This window comes from Amblyomma mixtum, chromosome 5 (assembly GCF_055824585.1).
Source record: "Amblyomma mixtum isolate Tamu chromosome 5, ASM5582458v1, whole genome shotgun sequence".
NCBI classification, from domain to species: domain Eukaryota; kingdom Metazoa; phylum Arthropoda; class Arachnida; order Ixodida; family Ixodidae; genus Amblyomma; species Amblyomma mixtum.
In genome coordinates, this window is record NC_143016.1 from 167,660,295 (window position 1) to 167,685,018 (window position 24,724).

At 47.4% G+C, this 24,724-nt stretch overlaps 1 protein-coding gene across 4 annotated transcripts in view; it reads right to left on the minus strand.

Annotated features, from left to right (window-relative positions):
- The window catches only part of pdm3 (POU-domain protein pdm3), a 62,742-nt gene that overhangs the window by 13,162 nt on the left and 24,856 nt on the right, over nucleotides 1-24,724 (minus strand). For 3 of the 4 annotated variants that reach the window (XM_089546307.1, XM_089546306.1, XM_089546304.1), the window contains 6 exons: nucleotides 21,985-22,163; nucleotides 20,089-20,196; nucleotides 16,916-17,098; nucleotides 13,577-13,705; nucleotides 10,549-10,771; nucleotides 9,973-10,147 (listed from right to left, as the gene is read on the minus strand). In XM_089546307.1, the coding sequence (XP_089402433.1) occupies nucleotides 9,973-10,147; nucleotides 10,549-10,771; nucleotides 13,577-13,705; nucleotides 16,916-17,098; nucleotides 20,089-20,196; nucleotides 21,985-22,163 (997 nt within the window). The remainder of the gene's footprint in view (nucleotides 1-9,972; nucleotides 10,148-10,548; nucleotides 10,772-13,576; nucleotides 13,706-16,915; nucleotides 17,099-20,088; nucleotides 20,197-21,984; nucleotides 22,164-24,724) is intronic. The other variant, XM_089546305.1, reaches the window with a different exon arrangement.

Consider the following 24,724-nt stretch of genomic DNA (forward strand, 5'->3'; position numbering starts at 1 on the left):
AGGAAAGTAGGCAAATTTATATTTTAACTCCGTTTTGCTCCTATCATGTATTTGCCTTGTACCGCGTCCTTACCGTTATTATGGTTTATTATTTCCGCATATTCCTTTTTCAATATGCCTCCCTCACCCATGCTCTTCAGGGCTTGTTAGGTACAAATAAATAAAACAAATAAAATATTGTTAGGAAAGACAATTTTTTTTTTGTTTTCAGATTTCGTATTTCCAACATTGAATCCTTATTTTGCAACAACGATATCCTTATTTTGCAACAATATGTTGTGAGAAAATCTAGGAAAAAAAGTTGCGCAAAGAAGAAATCACGATCTCTCAACCTGTTTAAGTAACAGCACTGACGGTAGCACGGATCTTTATTCCCCGCTGCTATGAAGCGCGTGCTTGATTATATGGTTTGGTTTATGGGTTTAACATCCCAAAGCGACTGAGGCTATGAGGGACGCTGTAGTGAAGGGCGCCGGAAATTTCGACCATCTGGAGTTTAACGTGCACTGAGAAAGATGCTACAGCAGTATAGGCACATGCACAGACTTGATACGCTGGTCAAACTGTGTGTGCAGGGGTGAAATTCGCATGTTCGGACACTCGCTTGCTGCCAAACCTAGACATATGGCTTTCTTACGAAACAAGCTATTGGAGCTTGACACAACGATAATAAAATCAGACAGCCTGAAGCGCTTTCAGAACAGTGTCGCATGTACTTACTAGTTTGGAAAGGCATCTCTCCTTCACAATAAAGTAGCTGTACATTATCCAATTTTGATTATTTTTTTTCCACAGACTGTCGTCGCCACAGATATTGAATGTGAGAATCCTAAAAAAATAAAGCATTCGCACCTTAGTTTTAATATGTAGGGTGTACTGCTTCACAAAGGCGAATGAACGTGCACAAGATATATGCGGGTGCGATCGCACAACATTATAAGAAAAGTGTGCGTGGGATCTTGCAACAATCGCATGATCCAGAGAGCTTGCTAGCCCTTCTATAACTAATTGAACACAGGAAAAAATTAACTGAATAAGTCGCAAACTAAGCAGTAATCGGCGTGTGGTTCTTCGAGTGCACTTAGTTTGCAATGGGTCGAGGTATCGAGGTTTGTAGATGGAGCGCACTGAGTGCCCACGGACACGATTTGCCTGCACATTAATGAACGTGCTTCTTCGCGATTGGAATACACGCTTGAGGAACACAGGCGTAGGCCGCTAAAACTGAATAAGTCTCGTCCGACTGATTATGCGCAAGCTGAGAGTTAATAAATGCACGAAATTGGCTTCTAATTTTGATCACAGATAAAAAAGGCTGTGGTCCCTATCTGAATTTAAACACAAATCACCCAGAAAGCTTTCTGAAAAATCAGCGCAGAAAGCGAAACCTGTGCACTGATCGGTGTGCTGACACGATACCTCGATGACATGGCATTTGGTGAACATTAGGACAAAGTAAAAAAAAATAAAAAAGCGAAAAGCTGGAACGCACCTGGTTCTGGCATGCATCATAGCGTCTTTGCATAGTGGACAGCGTAGTGCAAGAGTGCATCAGCATTTCTCTTTTCAAACAAAGCGCAGCCGTTTTAACCCAACGCTGGGCCGCGGTTTTGTTTTCTGTACCGAACCAACATGGAAGACTTAGTTCTCAGAGCGCTGAGAGATGGCGCTGCACATTTCACAGGTCTTCTATTCATGGACTTTTTAGGCATAACACCATATTTACTCGCATAATGATCGCACTTTTTTTTTTCAGAAAATTGACGCAAATTTAGGGGTGCGATCATTATGCGGGGTAAATTTTCTACAAAAATTTTTGAGCCCCAAAAACGCAAAAAAGTTGCAGGCAGGCAACCCTTGTCACACGGGCGCGCTACCCGCCGTTACGCCGCTAATCGCGGTTATCGCGAACTGAGCTCGGCGACCTCGGTTTACATTGTTAACCGAGAAGGTAGAGTGTGAAAAGCGCACAAGCTGGCCCACTTCAAGAACATACCTTCCTCGCACTACATCATGTTCTAAGAGCAACGCATCAAAATAGGCAGTGTGTATAGTGTCATGCAACGGTGCTTTTATGCAGCATTCAATCCCGTCCGAAGGCGCAGCAACAGCGTACAACAGCAACGTCCCACGGCGCTCAAGCTACGCATTTTACTGCCATTACGCTGAAAAATGACCAGTCCCTGCCCCAGCACTAAATTAGGTGAGACGTTCGCAACGCTCGCAGCACCAGATTTCACGCGATTACCGCAATAGTGCCGCCTGCGAGTGTGGTGGACGACGGTGCTCTGGTGTGCAACTCACTAGTCGTCGCTAGGCCTAACTTGTTTCGTATCGAAACCACAGCGGACGGCGCTGCAGAATTGACCAAAGCTACATTAAATGATCAACTTATGTCGCTGCCTTAGTGACAGCCTAATTGATTCATATTAAAAGCAATATACAGTTGAACCTCGATATAACGAAGCAGTACGTTTCGGGGGAAAACTTCGTTACATCGCGAACTTCGTTGCATCGAGGTTTTTGTCCTTCAGTGCGCTAATGAAATTGTGCATTCAAATAACATTGTTATTCTGTTTTATTCTGCTCACGTGCGTTCTTGACGATATTATAACCGATTTTAGAAGAAATGACAAGCAAATAGAGCGACATTAGTAGTTCAATCAAGCTTTGTTACCTCAAAATCGCAAATCTCAAAATATTGCTTCAGTTGAAATTTTCTGTAGAGCCGAGCAGCTCCCCGCGGCGCCGTGCATTTTGTTACCCATTACTTTGCATTGTTTTCTCAGCAAATTGCAGGCATCGCGAAATCTTGACTGAGAGATGGAGATAAATGCCGCCATTGAAAAATTAAAGCAAGCTTCATGTGTTGCTGCGAAGACATGCCACGAAGCGTGCGGCATCACCGAAAACGAAACCGAGCGGCGCGGAAATCCATTAGTGGCGTCAAGCAACACTGCGATCCATCACGTGCTCTCGCGGGGGCTGATGGGAATGGGATGTGCAAGTAGGAGCGATTTACTGACTGTCGACTAACTTCACCGAACAGGGCGTAGCGGGGGGCTCCGAAAATTACGACCACATGCGGTTTAACCTGCGTTGCGTCACGCAATACACGGGCGCCTTGCATTTCACCTCCGTCGAAACGCAATCGCCGCGTCTGGATCAGCTGTCCAGCACCGTAACCACCGCGACCGGGCGACATTGACACGAGTTCAAAAACGAAGAACCTTTATTGAAACCTTTGCAAAAGGCAACTGACTTCATGACTGCATCAACTCACTTCATGATGCAGTCATGAAGTCAGTTATTTTTGCCTGACGTTTGCTCATGAGCATCGGCGTAATGAGGCGTTCATAGGTGGCTACCGCTACCAATGCTTGTTCATGCTCATGCACGCCGGCATGCCTCCGCAAAATGTCTATGGCACTGAGCACTTCTGTTGCTGTAGGCGCTTGCGTTGCCTCCTCGGTGCCTTAGTCGATGTCATCACCGTCCTCTACGTTTTTTTCTTGAACGCTTTCAATTATTGCCGTGTCGTCCATTTCTTCCATTGTGACAGCATATTCATCACTGGTGATGAAGTCTGTACGGCTTACATCCTCGGGAACGCCGCCTTCGTCGCTGAGCTGCTGCCACGAATCGGTGAAATCTGACTGTGCAAGCGCCTCTCCTTCGCTCGCTTCATCGTTGTCTGCCGCATCCAAAGAGTCGCACACAGCTTTTATGCCAGCCTTTCTAAAGCAGTTCACAATAGTTTCCTTGCTCGTAGACTGCCAGGACGCAGATAGCATTTCTATGCCCATAAACACGTCAATCTTGGTGTCCTGTTTAAAGCGCATGTTGAACAAAATTCTCTCGATCATGCGCTTCTTGTAAGCACACTTTACACTGTTTATTACACCTTGATCCAGTGGCTGGATTAGAGATGTGCAACTTGCGGGAAAAAATTCCAACTCGACGTTTGCAAGCTCCACGTCAACATGATGTGCTGAACAGTTGTCCAGGTGAAGGCAGATTTTTCTCTTCTGCTGGCCCATTTCCTCATCCAGATCTTTAAGCCAGTCGCTGAACAGGGCTCGTGTCATCCAAGCCTTTGTATTACTCACGCATTTGACGGGCATCGATCTTCCAAAGAAACAACGCGGTTTTCCACTAACTCCGATAACCAGAGGCTTGCGTTTATCGGTTCCGTCCATGTTCGCGCATAGCAACACGGTTAGACGTTGCTTGCTCTGTTTGCCGCCATGGCAACGTTCATTTTTTAGAGCCAGGGTCCTCTTCGGCAAAAGCCGATAGAATAAAGCCGTTTCATCGACGCTGTAAATGTCCGCGATGTCATAGCGGGCGAGAATGCCTGGAACGTGGTCACGGAGCCAATCAGCAGCTCCAACGGCATTTGCCTCCACACTTTCACCACTGATCACTTTGCCAACGATATTGTGGCGCTCTTTAAAACGTTGTAGCCACCCGCTGCTAGCCTTAAATTCGTCGCACCCAAGCACACTTGCGAAGTCCAGGGCTTTCTGCTGAAGTATGGCGCCACTCAGAGGCATATTCTTAGCGCGCATTTCCATGAACCACGTGAATGTGGCTTTCTCCACGTCGCCATACGTAGCCGCTTTCAGCCTTTTCCTTGTCCCACTCAGGCCGCTGTCGCTGACAGCGCACATTATGCTGTCCTTCGCCCTTAAAATGGTCGAAAGGGTACTCAGCGTTACATCGTACCTGTCGGCCACTTTCTTTTTCTTCTCGCCGGCGGCGACTTCTTTGATCATCTTCACTTTAAGATCAAGAGAAAGCACTTTTCTCTTCCGGAGCGCACCACTCATTGTTGCAGAAAAGAGCACCACGATCAGAGCAAGAAATGACTGCTGCAGAGTGCCTTCTCGTGCCAACGACAGCGAGATGCTCTAGGCTTGGATTGGATTGGATTGACAACGTTGCTCTAGACGTGGAAACGTCAGAGGGGCACTATTCACACGTCTGTGCGCCCGGGGCGCCGCAGTGGGGAAACATTTTCCTCTACAAAAACGTTTTTACAAAATAAAATTTCAATTTACTTTACAATGTGGCGGAGTTCTTCCAAAATAGTTTTTCTGTGCTCCCGAAAACTTCGTTGCATCGAAACTGCGGCGCGAAACCACTTCGTTAAATCGAGAAAAAAAACACATGCATTTCAATGGAAGCAAGAAACTGAAACAAAAAAAAGTTTGTTGCATCGTGAACTTCGTGCTATCGAGGTTCGTTATATCGAGGTTCAACTGTATACGATCGATTTCAGCAACGCCTTGGCAGCGGAGCTGGTGCGCAAGCTGATCGGGTCAGTCACGCTGCAACGGCGGCAGCAAACTTAAATCTAGCTTCTATCGTAGTTATTACTCCTACCAGCAACTCGGTACAGGTCAGGGACCCTCAAGGAGGATTCATTTCTGACATTCCCGTATCACAGGGCTTATCATTTACGAGAACAAGAAAGTTTAGCACGGTTTTCTGACGCTGGCACCAGGGATCCGCCGTAAAGATGTTTCCTTGGCGCATGCGGTTTGCGGGAGGCGTGGCGATATATTCGGCTGTGAAGGCAGTGCTGCAACTGGACAGCGCTGTCGGACGGCACTCTCGACACTGCGCCAACCGCACTGCAAGATATTTGCAAATGTCACTTCGCTCCGGATCGCTGCATCACTTCATTCGTTGCACCGCAACTCAGAACGGTGGCGAGCCCAGTTACAACGGCGAACTGTGATTTGACATAACCGCAGTTAAGATTGGTATCCGCGGTTAAGCATAATCGCATTTAGACTGCCCATGTGACTGCTGGTCAACCAACAGGCGGCTGCCATTGCAATGCTGACAGAGCGAAATGGTAATCTGCACGTGCCACCTGTCACACATATGGCAAGTTTGATCATCATTGGCTAGACTTGGCACACGACAAATTGCAGCAGCAAGTTCGGGGTGCGACATTACGCAGGGAATAAAAAAAAATTAATTTTGCCAACAAAATTCGGGGGAGTGAGCGTTACGCGAGTGCGATCATTATGCGAGTAAATACGGTAATCAACTTGGCAATGAATCCGAAGCTCGAACTCAAGGAGTACTTCAGCCAGGACCTGCTCAAAACGATGCCTTTTTTCCTGCATATTTTCAAACGAAAGCAGTTTTCTTAAGAGTTTTTGGATGCTCCATTTTTCTCCAAGCGCAGATGTCTTCATCGACCGACCAACTCGCGGCAGCAAGGTGAGGGACACATTGTGCGCTACATCGATGCAAAATGCAGACAGCATTGCAGCACCGGGCCTAAAATTAGTATCAATAAAAGCACCGTCGGCCTCAAACGGCAAACTTCATTCAAGTGCTATAACCCACAGAAGCCAACGAAATGGGGTATGCGGGTTTACGCGCTTGCTGATTGCCAAACAAGCTACATCTCTGTGACTGAGCCTTATTATGGCAGCGCAATGACTGACAGTCTCTGCCGTCCGGAGCTCCCTTCACATGCAGGATTATTCTGCACTTGCTCCAGAAATTGCAGCAAGCTACGCCGGGCAGTGGATACCACCTTCACTCTGACAGATTCCACACTTCCTCACTTCTTGCAGAAGAATTACTTCAGAAGAGCGTACTGCAAACAGGCACGATAATGACAAAGAGGAAGAAAATGTCGTTGCAGCTGAACAAAAAAACCGAAAAAAAAAGGTGAAGTAGCAGTTACCCGCAAGGAGACTCATACATGGCACTTGATTAACGGACAAACGTCAAGTGACAACGCTTGGTTCGGCCCACAATGCATCACTGAAAGAAAAGACACAAGATGAAAGCAGGAGGCAAGAAAGTCATTCTGGAAAAGCCTGTTGTGATCTGTGACTACACGGAAAACATGGGTGCAGTTGACAGGGCTGACCCCAATTGCAGAGTAAAACCTGGATGATAAATTAGGAGTGTGCAAATTATGAGACTAAATACGGTATAAGCGGCACTACTACAGTAAAATACCGCTTGAACGAACGTCACTTCAACGAACTATTCAGTTGTACGAACTTTTTTCAAATCCCCCGCCAAATCGCCATTGAACCCAATGCAAACGCCCTTCAGTTTAACGAAATTCAGTGCAGTGCGTGTTTCAGTTTTACGAACGTATTCCGCGGCGCCACATACGTCTCAAAGGTCATACTGATCACTTCAACGAGTATAACACGCCCTTTTTACTGCATATTTTTATTCCGAGAACGGCGCGGCCATGCTTTAACAAAATAGGCTACCTAGACAGGCTCGTAGCCAGCACAAGCCATAGCTGGCTTTGCACATTTTATTGGCTCCACAGCCATTAGCAGCCAAAGCCATAGCCGCAGCTACAGCCTCAGCTCTACTAGCCCTACTGCGAAGAAGCTGCGCGTGCTTCGTGCTAATAATGAGTGCCAAAAGAAAACGCTTGTCTCTTGACGAAAAACAAGAAGTTTTACGTCGACTGGACTCCGGGCAGCGTCAAGTCGACGTTGTGAAAGCTTTTGGAATTCCAGCGTCATCGCTGTCTACCATCAAGAGCCAGCGCCAAGCGATCACGGCCGCATCGGAAAGTGCGCAGCTCGGCCCCGAGCGCAAACGACTGTGCGCTGGGTATTTTAGCAAAGTGGATGAGGCTGTCGCCACATGGCTCAAGGATTTAAGGTCCAGGAACATTCCGGTTTCTGGACCCATGATACAAGAGAAGGCCGTTGAATTTGCGGCGTTTTTCAGTGTTACCGGCTTTGAAGCAAGCAGTGGATGGCTGCATCGCTTTCGGGCGCGCTACGGAATCAGTTGGAAGCAGGTCTCCGGTGAAGCAAGGAACGCGGACACCGCTGCTGCAAGCACGTGGCGTGAGGAAAAATTGCGCGACGTCATCAGCGCCTACAGCCCGGACGACGTATACAACGCCGACGAGACTGGTGTATTTTACCAGCTGCTTCCGGACAAAACCATGTGCTTCAAAGACGACGCGTGCAAAGGTGGGAAACACTCAAAAGTGAGAATTACAGCATTGTTTTGCTGCAACGCATCGGGCACCCACAAGATGAAGCCCTTAATCATCGGCCGATACGCCCGCCCAAGGTGCTTTAAAGGGCTTGCATCGCTGCCTTGTGATTACGGCCATAATTCAAAGGCCTGGATGTCGCGCGACCTGTTTACGAAGTGGATAGTGGGCGTGAACAATGAAATGGCCAAAAAGAATCGCAAGATTTTGTTAATTTTGGATAATTGCTCAGCCCACTTAGTTGACACTCGTCTCAGCAACATCCGAGTCGAGTTTCTCCCGCCCAACTGCACATCAATCTTGCAGCCTCTTGATCTTGGCATTATAAAAAATGTGAAGGTGCACTACAGGCATCGGCTTGTGCAGCGCATTCTCATAAATCTCAGAATGCAGAAGCCTGAGCCAATTAATGTGCGACAGGCAGCTGAAATGCTCACAGGTGCTTGGTGGACTGTGAAGCCAACAACGATTGTGAACTGCTGGCAGAAAGCAGGTTTAAATGCTGCAAACTGGACTGCTGTTGATGCCAGTCCTGAAGAGGAAGAAAATGACAGCGATGAAGGGAGACTGAACCTGGTGACTGGAAGGAATTGTCCGAAAGACTGGGTACAGACAGCCCTCTGCCTTTTGAGGACTATGCCTGCTGTGACTCCCAGGTTGAGACATGTGCCACGCTGACTACGGAAGACATCGTAGCAAGCGCACTACCTCAGGAACAAGAGGAGGAGGAGGAAGAAGAATCTACCGAAGGAGCACCAACGGAAGAAAAAATTTCAGCTAAAGAAGCATTGGTGTGCTTGGAAAAACTAAAGACCTTTGCTGCCCAGCAGACTGTTGTGCCGGAGAAAGTTCACGAGGGCTTGGACATAGTGGCCCAGTTCACAACCGCTGCCGTCTTAAGTCGACAAGTGCAGAAAAAGATTACCGCATTCTTCACAAGGACCTAGGTAGTGAATATCAACTTGCAAATAAATGGGTTGATATCATTCGAACACCCTGTTCTTCCTTTAGCGCGAGATAACAAGCTCTGACATGCTTATTTCAGTTGAGTGAACTTTCACTTCAACAAACTTTTTCCTGGGGTCCCTCGAAGTTTGTTCAACTGAAGTTTCACTGTATATGGTAATCTCTGGTAACCCCATGTTGTGCCTGCCATGGCCACACTGTCCCAGAAACATTCCTAAATTTGCCTCGCCCCCACACTCACTCTCTGCTGCTCTTGGTATCTAATCTGTCACTGTGAAAACTGCCACTCCTACCCCTTACCCTGTGAAACACCATGCCCCTGGAATATCCAAAAAAGTTACCAATGTCCTGGTAGCACAGCACATTTGAGTGTGCGCTAATATGATCCAGTTTGGGATTTTCCAAAATGGGAGATCCCAGGAACACCACCTTGAACTCCGTTTCAGCACAACAGATTTGCAGCTATACTGCGCTCGCCCCCCTGACTCCAACATGACTTATTAAGGTAGAGTGAGAAAATAACATGTTCACAAAACTGTCAACCATTGTGAAGTGTTTATGCAATCTCCATGCAGGCTAGCTTTTGTCACACGATACGCAGTTCACGCAGCCATGGCCAGAACTACACAGCAGAGGCAGAACAGAGCTTGCGCAGCGCCGGTCTCACTGACGCACACGAACATGATGCGAGTCTCGTCAACAACCGTGGCAGCATGCATGGGTAATGTCTGGTTGCGAGCTGGGGCCGAGACATCCAGATACCTAACCGTCCATAACAGATGTCCTCGGGATATACTTGGGACATAGCTTCTTTCACTAGACAGCTGCTTCCAGCTGAGGGTACTCAGCTTGCATATTTCGGATGAAAACTGACAGAGACCACTTCTGCGCTGTATCTGTGCTGCACATACTCTTGCCAAGCTCTGCGTAATGGTACATGCACTCTCTGAAGTGGTGGATGGATACCACCACTGTTTGTTGCCTCCACCCACCTGCAGATGGCGCTCTGGCTGTACGAGGGCCCCTCTGAAGAGGTGAGTGCCAGCCCCACCTGGGTCTGGGTGAGGCCCAGGCTGAGCCGCCGCAGCTTGAATGCCTTTGCAAAGTGCTTGATCTCCTCCAGGTCAATGCCGTCCACCACGTTGGCCTCCGTGTGACTGATGGTCGCTGTACACGAGAAGAACCACTTCAATCCTCTCAGTGACTGAGGCAACTCCAACTCCCCAATGGGCCCTGGAATTTCCTTGGACGTCCCACGGACGTCCTAAACGTGCACAGGACATCCATGGGGGTTTCAGTGCCCACTGGGTCACTGGACAGCCTGAAGTATTTGTAGTGCTCCATGCACTTGACCAAAGCGCTATAACGACATGCTTTAGTGTACATTAGTGACACCTGCCAACAACCTTTGGGCTCTGCACAGCTTTTAAAGGCATGAGAAGTGAACCGCAAACTATAAGAAAAGACATGCCCTGTGGGATGTTCCAAGTCCTAGGACACTCAGAAGTAAAGGTCTCAGCAGTTCTACTGACATTCAAACAGAATGGTTCAGTTGTGACGGTGCTCACCTTCCGGTCTTGGGATGCTCGCCCCGCTACTGCTGCTGGTGACAGGTACATCAGAAGTGGGTGTGCTGGTGACCGGTATGCTGGTGACCGGTATGCTGCTCACTGGTGCAATGCTCACTGGTGAACAGCCGACCAGTCCACTGCTGACAGGCATGCTGGTGAGTGGCACAATGCTGACTGGAGGTGATGGCACCAAGGCCGGTGTCTCAGCAGCTGAACACATCTGCAAGGTTCAGCATTGCAGCTGCGCCTTCTCAAAAGAACAGAGCAGGACACTTCCAGTCACAAAAGCGACTGCACATAGTTAGCCAGTGCTAAATTGGTTCACGTCACTGCAGGAAGTGCGCCACCAATGTCTGTGCACTTAAGTCCTGCACCAATGACTTGACTATGTTTTTTTTTTCTTTACGATGAGAATGCGAGTGCAGACACTGTTGCAAAAGTGGTGGAGTGATGGCAGTTCTAGACGGAGTCTGAACAGAACTACACTGCACGGGCAAGCTCGTACCGCGCAACGCAAAACGTTTTTGAAGGTTTGGAGCAGCCGTATTCCTGGCACATTGACCAAAGCAAAAACTGCGAGGCACATGTGACAATGGAATGACTCCTGGCTGCACGGTCTCGGCATTAATTCTCACAGAATGAAAACACGGGAGCTTTTACAACTTGTAGGTGAAAAAATAAATATACAGTCCAGCCCACTCATAGTTTAGTTTAGTTTAGTTTGGTTTATTGGGGTTCAACGTCCCAAAGCAACTCAGGCTATGGGAGGTGCCGTAGTGAAGGGCTCCGGAAATTTCAACCTCCTGGGGTTCTTTAATGTGCACCGACATCGCACAGTACACGGGCCTCTAGAATTTCGCCTTCATCGAAATTCGGCCGCCGCGGCCGGGATCGAACTCGCGTCTTTCGGGTCAGCAGCCTAGCGCCGTAACCACTGAGCCACCGCGGCGGGTCCAGCCCACTTATAACAATACTGGTTATAACAATATAACGGATATAACAATGGTCAGTCGTGGCACCATCAGCTTTGCCTTGTGTTCTATGGTAAAATAAACTGCTTATAGCAATGCTGTCAAGGCACATTATTGGTTATAACAATTAAATCTGGTAATCTGGTCACTTATTCACAACCTATAAAATAATCCCCGTGACTTCTTTGTACGACTTCAGAATTTTGCGCACATTTTATTCTTCAAACGGCCCATTTCATGACTTTATAATTGCAACCGCATCACTACAGCGCCACAAACATATCCTTTCTACCAGAAGCATTGACAACTGGTACATTCCGCGCTTTCGAACTAATTATAAACATCAGTCACTAAAACATAATCTCCCTTTGGTTCTAAACATGTACATATTTACGATAAACCAGTTGAGGCAGCAATTTCTTAACACATTATGACAAAGTTTTAAACACTGCCTTGGATGTTTCTCACTTCAAAAATGTTGGTTTTGTTATGTCTAATATAGTTGTTGCTTTTGAAATTAAAGATGCGTAAGCTGGTTTTTCTTTTTTTATTATTTCTACTTATACATGCAGTATGTTTTCCTTTATGTGCCACATTAGAAAATGTCTGACTTCGTATTGAAATTAGTATAATAATGAACTTTGAAATGTTGTCTCTCCTGCATCTAGAATGTACACTGAACATCTAATGTAATACGCTCATTGATGACTGACTGCATTATTGCAATACTAACTGCTTGTCTACCTACTTGATTTGTATTGCGTGTCCTCATGTATGAACATGTCAGCTTCGATTTTATATTTGTTTTTTTTTTTCCCTTGCTGTTTGTATTGCCACGCTGGCCTGCCTTGTTGTGGTCTCTTGGGCCCTGTCAAGCTTCCTCGAGCAGCTTTTTGCCCAAGAGTTCCTACCATGCATATGGTAAAAAAAAAAAAAAAAAAATTGAGTGTCAACCTGTATAGAAAAAAAAAAACAAAGAAATGCTATAACCACACCAGTAAAACCATGCTTACAACACAAAAGCTCGCGCATGTGGGGCCGACCAGCGGACTGAGCCGGCGCAGCGACGCCACGAAAGCAGAAGAACCCGTGAACGCGTTCCCCTGAGCAAAAGGCCCATGCAGAGAAGAAAGTAGGGAGCAGGGTAGGAAGCCTTGGCGGAGCAGTCCATTGTTAACGTTTCTGAGGGGTGCGCCGCTTGTAGAAAAAAAAAAATGCGCAGACGCGTTTTTCTTTGTTTTTATGCTCTGAGCTACGGCTGGCATCAGCAGCGCGCACGTTGTCCCATCTTCTGCTGTTCTTCGCTAACTTCCCCACAGTCCCAGGGGCAGGCGTCATCGCGTCAGATGAACTGCTCCACTGCTGCATTGGCTACGCGCGCCATGCGTACCCCTAATCAGTCGGTGCAGTGTGCGTGCGTATTTCTCTTGTCACGATATTTCTCTTGTCAGCTGTCACCGCACCCTTACTTCTGCACGCTTCTTGGATTTACGGGCTGCATGCTTCTTGGATTTCCCGTAAGAATCACTTCCGGAAAGCCGGCCTAATTCCTGTGACATGGAGGTGCGCGAAGCTCCCGCTGGTGCAATGATGGCGGTGCTTTGGTCATCGGTGAACGGTGAATATTTTTTCGGTCCCCTGAAGTTCCAATTAACGAGCTCTTGCAGACATTAGAACAATCAAACCCCTCCGGGTATTTACTGTCAATGAATGCTCTGAAGTTTGTCATCTTTTCTTTTTTTCGGCACAAACCTGTTATAACAATTATTGGTTATAACAATGGTATTTCCATGGCACTTGAATATTGTTATAAGTGGGCTTGACTGTAGTTCATTCTGACAGTCAGAGCAGTGGGTGAGTTTGTTATGTGAATGCGTCCTTTGTGCAAGGTTTCTGATTATACGATGGTTTCGCGTGGTCCCCTGAAAGTCTGTATATATAGGTGATTAGGTTTTTACTGCCTGAGTAAATACGGTACTTCACTCTTTCTTCATAAACTGTAAACACTAGAGGGCAAAGCCGGGGCTGTTTGAGTACGGCTGTGCAGTGCTCACCGGCGCATGGTTTGCCTGCAACATGATGGATGGACCAGCCGCCTGCTGGATCTCCGGGCTCACTGCGCTCATGCCCAGGATCTCGACTGGGTCCGAGTTGTCATCCTCGTCGGGGGGTTCAGCCAACTCCTGCCAAGTGAACGACATGAAGGCAGTTTCCTCAGCTTGCGTTACCTCACCCATACTCTTCTACCCCAACAAAACTGAAGACACATTTTGTGTGCCCCACAACTTCTTCAGTCACTTTCCTGCTAATGCTCTAATAGTGCACCAGCTTACTAAGTAATGCACAGGGTAATACGTAATTCACAGAGAAAATGTCAGCAGAAAACATGAAGCTCAGTAGTTATGATGCTCTCCGCTGACCCAAAAGACACAGTTGTGAAGGTGTAGGTTGCGCAACCTACACCTTCACAACATCATGTACCAACTAGGCCCAACCCAAGTTTTATCGAAAGACACAGGTTCGATCACGGCCGCGACGGTCACATTTCGATGAAGGCAAAATGCCAGAGACCTGTGTACTGCGTGATGTCAATGCATGTTGGACAACTACAGGTCGTCAAAATTAACCAGAGCTCTCCAATATATCGTCCCTCATAGCCTGAGCCGATTTTGGACATTAAGAAACCTATATGCCAAACGAACCAGTAGAAAACATGATAAAGGTTAATGAAAAAAAACCCATCAGCAAGGCACCAGCCATGAGTGGAGCAGGCAGCACACCAGGGCTATACTCCGTTTCATACATCAGATGCAGCACTGTATAAGGTATGGAAGAAGTACAAATGGAAAAAAAAGAAGAAAGGTGATGTGTTACTCTGCACTTGTTTTGTGGCTTAGCAGTTTAAGGCACAATAAAGCAATAGTGCCAACAGATCCACAGAGAAAGTGGCAGGTCAAATAGGCAGGCTGCACCCACCAAGATGTGGATCGCATTCAAGTGACCGTGTCCTGCAGTGGGCACAGTCAGGCTGATGACCACAATTAGCAAGACAAAAAGAAAATAGTTTTTTTTTTCTGAACCAAATCATACCTTTGCTTCTGTTAAAGAGAAACTGAAAAGGCCTTAGAATTCAATGAGCTTCAAGGGTTCGAATGTGTCGAGCTCGCAGGTAGAGCATACCAAGTGCGGAAAAGTGCCAAGCGCGTGGTGCAGACTGCTAGCTGTGCGGTATGCACTGCAAACCACGCACATTGTTGATAGCATGCAAACTTCTAGTACCTTTCATATCCATGGTACTGCTTCTAGGCATGTCGAAGTTAAACACTGGTCTGCATTTCCCATTCACAGGAGAAAGCATTTCTTCTCTGCCTGAATCCATTAGACAAAATAATGAAAATCGTGGACTTTGTCCTCGCAGTCTGCCAGCAGCCGTTGGCATAAAGTCGTGCACCTTCTAATGCACAGCCCGTTCCGGCATATGAAATGCATCATCCAACCAGTGCTGGCCTTAAAGTCACTCACGAGAATGCTGAGACTTGCGGGTTCCAGAGGAGCTCGTGGAGCACTGTACATCCTTCACTTCGGAGCCTCCTCACGTAGCTAAGCACTTCTTCCTCCAGGCGAAGAAACTTGCTTTGCTTTGGCCCTCAAAATGCATGATGATCTTTCTCAGTAGTATTAAGCTCGTCCGCTTGCTTTCATCAGTAGCGCAGGTGCACTGGATCGACACTGAACTATCACGCACATGCTCAACTGTCTTCAACTTGAAACCAACCACGTAGCTGGCGCAACTCCCATCGCATGACGTGCAGCAGGTGCACAGCCCTCGAGAAATAAAAAGACACAGCGTAGCACCCAAATAGGAAGAAAAAAGTCGTGCCGAAATGGCTTACGGCTGATGTCGAAATGCGTTGTCTTTACTTTGCTCTGCTGCTGCCGCGCATGCACGGTGCTATAAGCAGAAGTTTGTTTTGTGCTCAAAAGATGATGCTCAGCAACATGTATCATCATTATTATGAAACATGACGAATTTATAGGTAAAGCCATTAAGTTTGACAGATTGGTTAGAGAAATATAAAGAAAAAGAAATACCGAGCACGATGGCACCTGCCACCGCTCTGTTTCAAAGGGGCTGTAGCCCCTTGTGCATCAGCACCCGTCAAAGAAAGTGCGCGGTCGACAAGTTGTATCCTCATGTAACCCGCGTTCGTGTCGGCAGTGTTTAGCATCACTCGCTTCAAAAGGTGTTTGGTGTCATCATCACCAGCCTGACTACGCCCACTGCAGGGCAAAGGCCTCTCCCATGTCTCTCCAATTAACCCTGTCCTTCGCCAGTTGCGGCCACTGTATCCCCCCGCAAACTTCTTAATCTCATCCGCCCACCTAACTTTCTGCCGCCCCCTACTACGTTTGCCTCAAGATCAATCTGGAGATCTTGTGATAGTCGACAGCACTGGCCAATCGCACTGAGATGACATGAACGTGCTGAATATCGGCCTTGAGGTCAGCTGTGCATTTCCAAAAAAAAAAAAAAAAAAGAGAAAAACCCAATTCTCCACAACAAAAGTGTGGGGGGGGGGGGGGTCATTTTACGTGAGTATATATAGCCTCTATGCATATAAAAAATAGAGAGAGAGAAAAGTTTTGTCAGAGAATTTAGTCAACAAAGAAACAACGCTAATTATACTGCTCTGTTTTTAGGAGAGAAAGGAGTAGTATTTTGGAACCATTTCTTTATGCTAACACAGCTAGGATGAGCCACAAGCAGGCGTCCAAAGACTAAGCTCTAGGATGGTAGTTAGAAAGGCACTTTAATGCATGCACCCTAACCCAAGATGGAGTCCAGAACGTCCCAGTTTACGTCCCCCAGCGCACACTCCTGATGATCTTACTTTTTTAGTTACCTTGGCAGCGGAGACGAGATTGGTCTCACTGCACCAGAAGTTCTAGTGTTTGCGGCTGTTCCTGAAAGGCGACGTTGCCTCAGCCACTGTGGGCCACCCTACAACTGAAGGATGTTATGAATACCGACCATGTTACAAGCATGTTACAACTACCGAGTAAATGCCGACCCAACTATGTGTACCACCCTCGCATCGTCGTCATGCGTCCCGCTACAAACTAGGGCAACTCAGACGGGAAAAACTAAGCATTGGTGGTCACACTGCACCGCCAGCTGCCGTGAAAAGTGGAACAAGGTGCTCACCGAGTAAAACAAGGCACGGGAGGAAGCTTGTTTGCTGAGACCCCACGTAGATGTGGCACGAAGGAAGATTCCATCATCTTTACTCCCAGCGTCATCCGTATGTGCACTTACTGGAATCTTTACTGGAGCCTTACTAAAGCCTCAGTGAAACCAAATGCATGCACATGTGATGCAAGACTGAGCTCACCCTGGGCGACTCGGAGGCGTACGCATCCTCGGGCGGCTGCTGCTGCTGCTGCTGGTAGTCCTCGTCTTCCTCCTTGACGTCCCCTTCGGACTCGTCCCCCTCATCCTCCTCCTCCTCCTCTGGCACCATCCCCCCCGGCTGCTGGGGCTGCTGCGGCTGCACATGCGAGAAGCATGGCGCCGTCTAGAAGAGGCCACGCGGCACTTGACATCTGAGGTGCCCAATGGCTCTGACAACAACAGCAAGGTGTCGAGTTCCTCGCAGAAAAATCACAACAACTACAAGATAAAACAGGAACTACATTCACAAACTGGTCATGAATCCAGCACTACAGGGTTATTGTTTCTCGTCTCTGCTTGGCTGATCTCTTCAACAGTCTATTATCAACCTCCTGCTCGTCCAAAAATTGACACTTCATAGCATCAATCTTACACATAGCTTCAAACAAACAATTGGTGCATTTTTTTATGACATCCATGTTGAAGAAGGCAGAGAGTCTGTCAAAGCTACGTGCAGCCACAAAATTATCCATCCAATTATTTTAGCACTGCATTACTGGACGCTTACTTAATCCATGTACATAAAAGTGACACGATGAGTTAATATTGTGTGAAACAGAGAAAATATAGTCGAATAGGACTGCACGCACTCTAACTACCAAGAGTGGCTACTGCTAGACATCTGTGTTGGCAAGCTGGGCTTGTACTAACCACACTGCAATGTTAAAGAAAATTAGCATTAGAAGTATAGTTTAGAAATGCACCGCCAAACGCTTTTAAACTAGCAATGTCACGTGTACGAAAATAAATCTCGGGAGTGAACCCCACACCTGTTCCGCAACTAGACTACACTATTTTGCAGCCATGTAGTTCCAAGGTGGCACGAATGGGAATACCTCAGGGCTCCACACATCAGTTTCACTGTTGACAACAGTGCTTGATTGGTGGGAGCAAGAATGGGTTGTCCTCAGACACCAAAATGGACTACATTTTGAGGCAGAGTGTCCAGCATAGCTGCTTTTTCCATTCAAGCTAACTTGGACTAGTTGGACATGACGGAAACCAACAGTCACCGAAACGAAAGAGCATAGGGACTTTTTTTTTCTTTATTGGCAGTGTTCATCAATAGGAGATTAATATGGTAATCAGTTAAAGATACCTGATTAAAAAGGCGAAGAAAAAAAATGGTGGTCGATCTCCGTAGTTAGGCCAAATGCGATTTGTTGTGCAAGCTGTTCGGTTTTCACTTAGGTTCCGATGTTCAGATGCAGTGTTGACGGATGGCAGTTGTTCAGACAGTGATAATGAGTAAATGTCCATATATGCGGAACTGGTCATTCTCTCCATTCGTAGATCCCTGGGACTCTTCCTACCACTCCAGGTGCAGTGGTGCAGCGGTCAAGCGATGCGCCATTGCCCTTCTATGGCAGGTGCTGCCATCGGTGGGACTCGGCTTGCTTGGGTTGGGTTGCAATTCGGGTTTACTCAGGTGATGACGGAAGCCAACAGTCATTGAAACCAAGGAGCACAGGGATTTTTTTTTAATAATTATTGGTGATGTTCAAGAAAACCACCAATAAAGAAGAAAAAAGAATCCCTCATGCTCCTTGGTTTAGTGAGGCGACTGTTAGTTTCTGTCATGTATGTCATAACGAGTCCCCTCTTTTCCCTGGACTAGTTGGGTGGCTTGACGTTTCAGGAACATTAGACACTCTTAGCATACCGTGTACTGTGTTACCGGTACCGGAGTACCGGGAGCCCGTGCACAGCCAATGCGCATGCGCAAACCGCCTTGAGCGCACCAGGTACCCGGCAGCTGCACACGCACCTGCAGCACCAGGACCAATTAGCGCGTGCTCAAGGGGGCGGTGGGCGGGCTCCCGGTACTCCGGTACTGTTACCGGTAACTCGGTAACGACGGTAACTCGATCTCGGTAAGGGGGAGACGCAGCTTTCAGCAAATGTTTTTACTTCTTCAAGTATTTACACCAAGTTTTTTGAGTATATAAAAAAAAAAAAGTTTGACTACTCTCACAAAATGCCACTGCTTTATCTCCAGAAAATTAATTTCTGTAAAGAGGCAAATCAAACAATTAACGCAGATGGCCACAATCTTTGTTAGAACGGTGCTGCTCAGCAGACTAGCATTCGTGAAAGCAAGCAAGCCCAAGTTTCGTCATCTCAGTCTTTGTTTTGCTTTTTCTCCTTCATCGGCACTGGCCGCTAGGGCAGCAAACCCCAGCTGTTTTTCTGACATTTCTAATGTATATTTTTCCCTTGGATGTTGTGAAAAGACTGCTCGGTTAAAAAAATGTGGCGGAAGCTGGTTCATTGTTTACCGCATTCCTACTGGCATGCTTCAGATTAACGCACTCTTAGAATTTTTTTTCGCAAGCATAAACTTCTGTTTTGACTTATTGTGGTGCTGTGTCCATAAAAATATTTAGAGTTTGAAGAAAACTGCATACAAGAAATTTATAAATCGCAATTTTGAAAAACAAGGAACGTTTTTATCTGCACTATGGTCCTAGGAGTGCAACAGAACAAACGGAGTCACAACAGACAAAACAGTTATGAAGAAACCTGCTTCTCAAGGTGACTATCTAGGCAGAAAATGGTGATGGAGAAAAATGCCCACTGTTTGAGCATTTCCCCGCAATGCACAGTCACCACAGTTCACAAAACAATTTTTATTTACAGTTTTGCCAGAATGATTTCAGGAATGAAACTTTGGGACAGCATTTTAAAAAGAGGTACACAAGCGCATACAAAAATGATCAGAAAATTAATTTTTTGGCTATATTTGGGGGTTTTAAAGCCGCGCAACCACTGAAATGCCCTCTCCATGCCTCTGTCGGGACACACCATGCCTACAGCCTCAGCGAACTCTGGCCCAGGATGTACAGTTACGAAATTTAGGAGCGTGAACATGAGAGCGCGTGGCAGATAGCCTCGAGCCCTACTTGTGGCGATAAGCGGCGGCTGTTTGCCTGCTTCCAGCAAGCTGAAGGACACACCTCCCTTTCCACTTTGTTTGTGAAAGCGGCCGCCGCGTATTGCCACGAGTAGGATTCGAGGCTATCTGCCACGTGCTGCTATGTTCAAGCTCATAAATTTCATGACTGCACTACTGCTGACCCAGGATGTACAATGGTCACTGTTCTGCGCACTCACCTGTGCCCCTGCAGTGGGTGCAGCTGTGTTCAGCATGAGCATGGGTGACATGGGGAGCCCCTGAGGCTGCAGTACCAGCTGGCCACTGGGCATGGGCTGGCCCAACACCTGCACACAGCACATGCGCACTCAGTGAGCAATAAGATGCACACACATTGCTAGCGTCAACAGCAGCGAAGGTAAGCTGCCGTGTGGCAATAGTGGCACTGTTGTCACAAGTCCTCGTCAAAAGAAGTCAAGAGTGCAAGGATGGAAGCTTTCACAGCCGCTATCCTCGCACATTAAGCTCGGGTCACAAATTTAGCGTGGAGATGTGCCCAGGATAGCGGCCAGCCAACAGACACGTAAGTGGTACTTAGCAGTCACGGACGTTCCATCTTTGCGCTCTTGATCCTGTCGTCCTTAAAGGGGCCATGACACCATTTTTCAGACTCAAGCTATTTTTTTTGCATGTTGCTCGCTAAACGTCTCAGAATAACTGGACAAAATATGAGCTGACTTGGCGCAGTGAGTAATTTGTAACTGAATATTTAAAAGTTCTCCTGAACCGTGTGGCAGTCAGGCAACACTGGCATGCTCACAGTTCGTGACGACGTAGACCAACAGTCACATGCAAGTGAACAGCGTGTTATGAGCATATAGGAATGAGATGTTCACTGTTCAGGCTTGAGTTAAATTGGGGTGAAAAGGGGGAAGTTGGAGGGGGCCAAAGGCAACAAAGGCCTGTGTCCTTCCCTTTTTTTGTCTAGCTTCTGCCCGGTCTCGGCAACTTCATCACAATCTGCTCGGCCACGCTCGGGTAGGCGCGCACTCTGCTTCGCGCAGATCGTGCAGGCGGCAGTTTTGCAGTAGATGACGGCGCTGTCAGTCAATGACGTCACTCAGGCTGTTTCAATTTGGCCATTGCTGCCGGGGGAGGGGCTTAGAGCCAACAACTTCAAATTACATTTTTAGTTAGTTTAATAACACATTCACACAAGCATAGTGGATGTTCAATTAGTACTCTGGTCTGAGTAAGTTCGTTCATTATTTTAAAAAAAAATACGCTTGCATGAAAAAGACAAGGTCAAACAAGGTACAAACATGTGCAGTCATGGACAAAAGCTTGCAAGATGCAGATCCATGGAAACGAATTCATTCTTGCGCTCCCTTGCTAGCCTGTTGCTTCGTATTTGTTCCAACAGATGGGGCACACATGCCCCTCATGCTTCTATGCTTTTACAGAAAAACCTCGATAATTCAAAATCCCAGATAATTCGCAGAATATCTGCAAGGCCATAATTTATAATGCAATTTTGGCCGGATAATTCGAAGTGGCGGCCCCGTACCAACCCTGTTAATTCGAAGAACCAGGGTGTTACGCAGGGGAGCCCTATGCCAATTTCGCTGCAAGCCGGTGAAACAATGGCCCCTCGGAGCAACGAGGGGGCTCCACAAAGTGATGCTGATACTTGGTATGCAAGGCGCCTCAGCCCTGGTACCCCCAGCAGGAAAGCCAGTCTAAGCTGCGACTTGCGCACTGCCGAAACACACTCACTTGCATTTCCAGTCAACTCTTTTTTGCCAGCAAGAGCTACGATACGAGTTGGACGGTAGACTGTTGCGTGGCAGCGGGTTCTCGCAACCAAATTTTTTCCTTGGGTCCCATTTTCTCTTGCTGTGTCGGTTAATTCGAAAACCCTGTCATTTACAATATCTTTCACAGTTTTATGAGGTTAGCGAGGCCATGCATACATCAGTTTTTTTTTAAGAGAAGCTGCATCCTGTAAGCTTTCGTCCACGATTCTACACGTGCCTGTACCTGCTACATGTGTTATTATTTTTTTTAACACAAGCACTTTTTTTTTTCTCTCCACTGAATGCCTAGTGAGCCCTGCCATAAATGAGCCCCTTCACCTGAGGTGAGACGGCCACTAGTTGACCATTGATGTTGGCGTACAGCTGGGGCATCGTGGCTGCTGCCATGGCAGGCGAGGCACCAGGTGCCAAGGTGGCATAGTTGCCGGGCGCAGCTGCAAACAGCTGCTGCTGCGGCGGTTGTTGCTGTTGCTGCGGGTGGTGGGTTGCCATTGTCACTGCAAACAGAGAACGGCCACAGCACCTCAACAATGGGAATTGAGGAGTGCCAATCTCTGCGAAAGCCGTTTCGTTGAGAACTGCACGAATGGCCAGCACAGATCCAACCTTGCCATTTTAAAGGGGTACAAACACAAAGTTTTTTGGGCGTCCATCTTTTTTCATTTTGCCTTGAAAGAGGCCTACAGGCCTAGTAATTATTAAAATGAGCTCAACGCACCAGTGTGTAGCGTTAATAATTCATTACAAATGATTTCATACCGGCAGTTTTGGTCTTGGCCGGCGTCAACGCTAAGTTACTGTACCTTGACCTAACGGTCGACCGGCCAAAGTGGACTACCACGATACTGCTAACCTCGGCGTTGCCGGCAAGCATTGTTTGTTCTTGTGAACAACCACTGGGTTTGGTGACATCACAATGATTGGGACAAGTGCACTGTGACGTTACTAGATGTGGGTGGAACTGTCGAGCGGCTCTTTGAACAACATTCAAAACGATATTAAATTACAGCGCAACCTTGATTATGCGCGTCACTTTATGCAACGGCCGGCATTTTACGATGAAGTGGCATGGGCCTGGCAAACTGCTCCTAGAGATAATGCAATAAAAGCTTCGATTTTACAATAGAAAATCATGCATACCCTGCTCCATACAATGGTCAGCGGAAACTGTTTGGAATGAAAAAGGCTGGCGGAGCACTTTATTTTGAAATGTCACGTCACGGTAGGGTGTTCCAAATTAGAAACAAGACAGCGACAAGTGCACGTAATGATGCAATTTGGTGCACGACAGTCTGTAATGCCGGTTCTGCCGACGGCTCGGATTACACTCGTGCGACTGGCTACTGTAAGTGCGAGGCAGCTCTCGCCTGGCCCGGTCTTCGGCATGCTTGCTGATGAAGGCACTACAGAAATTAATTGTATGTTCATACCAACACTAAGTTATTGTGCAGGTGGTAAACAAGATTAGTTGTTTTTATGATCATCAGCGCCTAATTTGAAAGCACTTCCTGTTGCAGCTTCAGTGCAGAGGATATTAGGCTTAGCGACACAGAACAAGTGGTGCACTGTCACCTGGTGGGCTGCATATAACTGCAAGAAGCGTCAGTACCCTCTAGTCCCAGAGTTGCGCCGCAGGCAAACCCCATAATTTCGTTTTTTAGTGCAGACGCTCTACTCCTCCCATGCAAAACCTCAAGGTCATGTCGCTCCAAATAATGACCTTCAAGCGGCGGAGCAGTGGTTTGGCTGTGACGTCATACCATGTGACTTACTGCACCTCGGTGCAGTTGCGGCACGCAGAGCCGTTGGCGTTCGCTCGCCTTCGTAACTACATTGAGCAAAGTGATTCAATGCTCAACTCGCAGTTGCATTAAACCATGTGACTCGCCATTCATCTGATAAGATGGTAAAAAGTGCAAAGCGCAAAGTCACACAATGGAAACAGTCCCTCGGCTGTGTATCGTAGACGGCCGATTGGATCTGATGATTCTTATGATCAAGAACGTCGACAGGGCCCTTTGGTGAAGGATAGAGCGAGGAAATGTTAAAACCACAGCAAACCGTGTCTGACCATGCTTAGTCGAGCTTCCACTCAGTAAGCTAGGTTCAGCCAGGTTGAACCCTAGCCAATTTTTTTTATTTTATGACGGGAATGCCTAATACAGGCCTGCTGCTTAAATGACCGAGTGACAGTGGTTCTAGATGGAGTCCGGTGTGGTCGTACCACACGCTGCAAAATGTCTTCGAATAGTCAGAGCAGCCATCTTCATGATTCGTAGTCCAAATCCCCATTTTTGAGACGCATATGATGTCTATTTAACTCTCAGTGATGGAAGTGCATATGCACCCCGTCTAAAGCCAGCTCGTCGATGCTGAAAGGACTCCTGCCGGCAGTGTGGTATCAGTGTTAATTCTCAAAGAACAAAAATAGGCACTGTTATAACGCTTCACTTCTAATTAACCGAAAATTCCAATTAAGTGGCTTTGAATTGTCGGGAGTAGACAACAAGCAAAACAAAAGTAAGCCACTGCACTGGGCCAGATGTAGATTGCAAGAATATTAAGATACAGTTGAATCCCGCCACAACGAAATCGGCGGGGCGGACGAAAAATTTCGCTGTCGCGGAATTTCGTTGTCGAGAAATTACAGACGAGTCGGCTGATCCCGGGCTGGCGTTGCATATGTCTCCTCGCCCAACGCCGCCTCTCCTCCTCCTCTTCTCTTCTCGCCCAACGCCGCCTCTCCTCCTCCTCTTCTCTTCTCGCTCAACGCCGCCTCTCCTCCTCCTCTTCTCTTCTCGCCCAACGCCGCCTCTCCTCCTCCTCTTCTCCGTTCCTTCTTTCACCACCTCCTCTACTTGCCTCCTCCCCCACATCGTTTCGAGAGCCGTCGGGCCTCATCGCATCTGCACCGCTGCGTGCTACCACGGCGCTCTCGCGGGCTTGCTGCCGCCGGCGGCGACATCCTAGGAATTCAGCAGAGCAGAGACGCGACGAGACCACGCTAAACGGTGCACACACAAAGGAAGAAATGGTGAAGCGAAGTGGGCTTCTTCCT